This window comes from Charadrius vociferus, unplaced genomic scaffold, assembly GCF_000708025.1.
Source record: "Charadrius vociferus isolate BGI_N301 unplaced genomic scaffold, ASM70802v2 scaffold398, whole genome shotgun sequence".
Lineage (NCBI taxonomy): Eukaryota > Metazoa > Chordata > Aves > Charadriiformes > Charadriidae > Charadrius > Charadrius vociferus.
The window spans coordinates 317,040-321,220 of record NW_009649571.1 but is presented as its reverse complement, the minus strand read 5'-3'; the positions used below and the strand labels follow the sequence as shown (position 1 = coordinate 321,220).

The 4,181-nt window shown below is 61.9% G+C and overlaps 2 protein-coding genes across 2 annotated transcripts in view; both read left to right on the top strand.

The window, feature by feature from the left end:
- The window catches only part of NPDC1 (neural proliferation, differentiation and control, 1), a 31,192-nt gene extending 30,761 nt beyond the window's left edge, over nucleotides 1-431 (top strand). Inside the window, exon 10 of the mRNA XM_009890299.1 lies at nucleotides 313-431. Within this exon, the coding sequence (XP_009888601.1) occupies nucleotides 313-390 (78 nt within the window). The 3' untranslated portion in view covers nucleotides 391-431. The remainder of the gene's footprint in view (nucleotides 1-312) is intronic.
- Nucleotides 432-436: 5 nt separating this feature from the next.
- Nucleotides 437-4,181, top strand: part of LOC104291100 (POU domain, class 3, transcription factor 3-like) — a 10,228-nt gene continuing 6,483 nt past the window's right edge. Inside the window, exon 1 of the mRNA XM_009890298.1 lies at nucleotides 437-493. Within this exon, the coding sequence (XP_009888600.1) occupies nucleotides 437-493 (57 nt within the window). The remainder of the gene's footprint in view (nucleotides 494-4,181) is intronic.

The window sequence follows — 4,181 nt, the reverse complement described above, 5'->3', positions numbered from 1 at the left end:
ATTCCTGCTAGCCAGACTAGGGGTCCCATCTTGGGGTCCCATCCCAGCTGGGACCATGGGTTTTTACACCATCATCCCATCCCAGCATCCCCGGCTGCTCCTGGTGGGAAGGCAGCACCTTTCCAGGGGTGCTGGCAAGGTCCTGGTGTGTGTCACCCCATCCCAGCCCACTAGGTCCCCCACCATCCTTCCTCGTCCCTGCTGGGCTGAGGTTCAGACTCAAACGCCTTGGGACAGGGCGGCTCAACCCCCAGCTGGTTTCTGACCTCCTGCCTTTTCCCTCCCTCCATCACGCTCCCTCCACCGCCGTAGACCGGAGAAATGGAAGTGAGGAACCCGCTGTTTGACGACTCCTCCTTACACCCCTCCAACCCCAAGTCGCACCAGTAACACCCCTCCTCTCCTCTGCCCGAGCTCGCTACGGACTGTACGCCCGATGCTGAAGCCCGGCGGGGTGGCCACGCTGGAGGGGCACCCGCAGCTGGGCGAGGGGGTGCGGACCCTGCTCTGCCAGACTGTTCAACACCTGCCCAATAAACACCCACTAACAGCTATGGGAGGGGGGGATCGCCTCTGTTTCCAGCGTCCTTGTCCTCTTTGCTGCTGTGATTGCGTCCCTGCCTTGCCCTTTGCTCGCTGCTCTCTGGGACACGCCAGCCCCGGTGGGGGGGAGCAGCTGCTGCCTTGACACAGAAACGGTGTGACTGCAGTGCTGTCCCCTTGCATTTGGCTTTGAGGAGGGGGCTGCTGCCCTGGCTTCGGCTGGTCTGATGCAGCAGCTGGGAAAGGGCTGGAGAGGGGGTTGGAGAGAGGGATAGGGGCCAGGGGGGTCCAGGCATGCTCGTGTCTGGGGGGAGAAGGCGACAGGGCTGCCAGCCAGCCCAGAGCCTCTCTGCCAGGGACGGAGATGTTCCCCAGAGCATGTGGCACCGCTAACGGCTCTGGTGCCTGGTCTGCCCCCTCCTCCCCAGCCCAGGCAGTCCCTGGCAGCAGGGTCCCACTCCAGGAGCCAAGGGCAGGAGCGGGCTCAGGCAGGTGCTGTCATTGCTCCCTGGGATGCGCCTTCAGGGGCCACCCTGCGCAGTGTCCAGCCGGGAGCAGCGGCTCTGTCCTGGCCTCGGCACTGGCTATATCCCCCTCCTGGGGGGCTAGGGGCCCCCGCGGCCGTTCCCCAGCCGGGAGCAGCGGCTCTGTCCTGGCCTCGGCACTGGCTATATCCCCTTCTAGGGGTGCTGGTCCTCGGAGGCCCCAACGCGCAGACAGTCACAGTGCTGCTGTGCCAGGCTGTGCCAGCGGAGGTGGGGGGGGAGGCTTCCCTCACGGCAGGCCTGGGTGCTTGCTAGGCTCTCACCCCAAGCCTCCATGGAGTGAATGCTCAAAAAAGGCTTGGGGTTTTGGTTTTAAGCCTGTGTGGCCATGGGGTAGGAAGGAGCAAGACTGGTGGGGGCTCAGGAGGCCTGGAGGGGTAGCCAAGGCATGGCGGCTTTGCTGCGCTGATTCTCTTTCCCAAGGAGCCCATGCCCTTTGCAGCATCCCTGCGGAGCCCAGCCCAGCGCTCTCTCCAGGCACCCCTCCGTGGCAGCGTACAGTCTCCACTGCTCCATCCCAGGCACTTCCCGGGCTCCAGAGACCCCCTGCTCCCCTCCACTGCCCATGTCTGCGTTTGGGCATGCCAGCCCCGACCAAGTCCTTGCTCAGAGCCCAGTGCCATTCCCCAAAGCTTCCCCGGTGCATTGGCCGTGACCCGTCCAGCGTAAGGCCTGGGATGAGTTTTGGGTTGCTTTTCACAGATGTGGCTTCATGTCCAGACCCTGGCGTGGATTGTTACGGCCACAGGTGACCTGTTGCACACTTGCACGGGGCTGACCTCTTGCACACGGGTGGCCTCTCGCACGCACGGGAGCTGTTGCATGCACGGGAGCCATTGCACGCTCAGGAGCATTGCACGTGCAGGCAGGCGTGGGCAGGGCAGGCAGCAGTGGCAGGGCCCTGTGCCGGTGAGCGGTGGGTGGTGTGGGAACATCCCCATCGGGGCTGCTGGCAAAGGCCGTCACTGCACAGATCCTTTCCCCGCACTCTACTCCCTTACCCATGGGCTGCTGCCCTTCTTCCTGCACCCCTCGTTGTTGTATGGATTGTAGTTCTTTTAAAAGGAGATTTTATTAAATGACCATGTTTGAGACCCATGCGAGTGTGTGGTGTGGGGCCAGGCTCCCTGCTGTGGGGCCCTCGGCTCGGAGTGCTCCTCTCGGGAGCGGGGTGGGACAAGGGGACAGCGAGGGAGGGTGCTGCGTGTCCCTCATCCCAAAACCTTCCCCAGGGAATAGCAGGAGGAGTGGTCCTGCTCCTGCAGCTGGGGGAGCCTCCAAACCCTTCCCAAGATTTTTTCCCAGACCTGGTAAGAACCAGACTTCATTTTCTGGCTTTTCAGTGTTTGCCAGGAGAGGTTCCCCCAGCGAAGGGTTGGGTGGGTGGGAGCCCTGAGCTGTGCCTGCCCGCACCCAGCCCTGCAGCACCCAGCACTCACCCGCCCCCATCACCCCTTGCCCCCAGGGCCGGGCCCTTCGCACCTCGGCGGGGCCGGCAGATAAGGGCTATTGCATCCCCCCATTGTGTGGAGCCTGAGCTCTTCCTCCAGCCCTTTGATCACACCAGCCCCCCATCAGGCTGATACAATCTCATCTCCTCCTGGTTTCGGCAGCCTGGAGGGTGGGTGCTGACTCATGGCCAAAACGCCCAGGCACACTCGGGGATGCTTCGCTCAGCCCCGCTCCTGGGTGGCTCCGGGGTCTCCAGCTGCAGCCCCAGGTGGGCAGCATCGCACCTCAAATCACCTGGGACAGCCCAAAGGCTCACCCCTGGGGAAACCCAGCCTTGCAACCCCCTCTCCGAGGTCCCCAGTTTTGTCCTTCCTTTGTTCTCAGAGCCCAGCAGCCTCTCAGAACACGCCCAGGCGTTTTGGGAAGCTCTAGCTTTGAGGAAAACCCAGTAGCTCCTCCTGGGAAGATCCCCTAGCTCAGGTCCCCCCAGGAAGCTGTGTGCCCACTGCATGTCCAGGCACAGAAGAGTCATTTGTCCTGAGACACCGTGTCTGTGCCATCGCAGGACAGCCTGGGGCTGGGTGCAGGGTCTGTGCTCAGCATCAGCCTGTCTGTGCCTCAGTTTCCCCAGCTGTAAAACAGCAGGGAGAACTGGGTGGTGTGTTCAGACACTGGGTGATACCCAAATTACACCCCGGGCTCTGTAATGCAGAGGCCTTTTTAGTGAGGGGACAGATTTGGACCAATTCATCTTCCAGGACCTTCATCTCAGCTGGGTTTGGAAGCACCAGCCCTTCATCCCATCCACCCAGGCCAGCAGCCAAGCAAACTGCCCTGCCACAGAGGAGCTTCGGTGTTCCTCGCAGGGATGGGGCTTCTGAAGTTGAACCCACTGCCCAGCCCTCCTCAGACAGACCTGGGGTGAAGACTGTGGCCGGCTCCTGACCACGCAGCCTCGACCCACTGCGTGCAAGGCTGCAGCCCACCAAGCCTTAGGCATGAAGCTCAGGGTGATCCAGCACAGCCCCGATGATCACTTCTCCATCACTTGCCCCAGGAGAGAGGGTGAGCTGACAGCGAACAAAATATTATCTGTGGTCCTATGCTCTTAAAATCTAAAATCTTGTCTCCAAGCCACACCACTGCCAAAACAGTACACTCAGCAAAGGCAGGACAAGCAGGTGTCCATCGCTGCCCCCCCCCCCCCCCCCCCAGCCTGGCATCATCTCAGCGAGCTGGGAAGGACAGACACATTTCTTTGTACTCCCCTTTTCCTAGGAGGAACCCACCCATCCCTGGCTGGGTTACAGACTGCAGAGCTGGGCCCGAGTCTGGAGCTCCAACCAAGGAGGGTGACAGTGGGATGCATCCTTCCTCCTCCGCAGCAGGCAGGAGGCTCTGCCCCAAAGGAGAGGGATGGCCAAGCCCCAGCCATCGGTGCACAGTGACCCCGCACAATAACTGGGCGCCTCACACAGCCCCCCCAAACTTGTCCCATTGAAATGTAGCGGGGGAGCACACACCGAGAAACCCCACTGACTCCCTCCACATCCCCCAGCTAAAACCATCACTGCCACAATGGGGCCCCGCTCCTACAAAGGGGCTGGTTCAAAGTCAACGTCTCCCTTCCCCTCTGCCTGT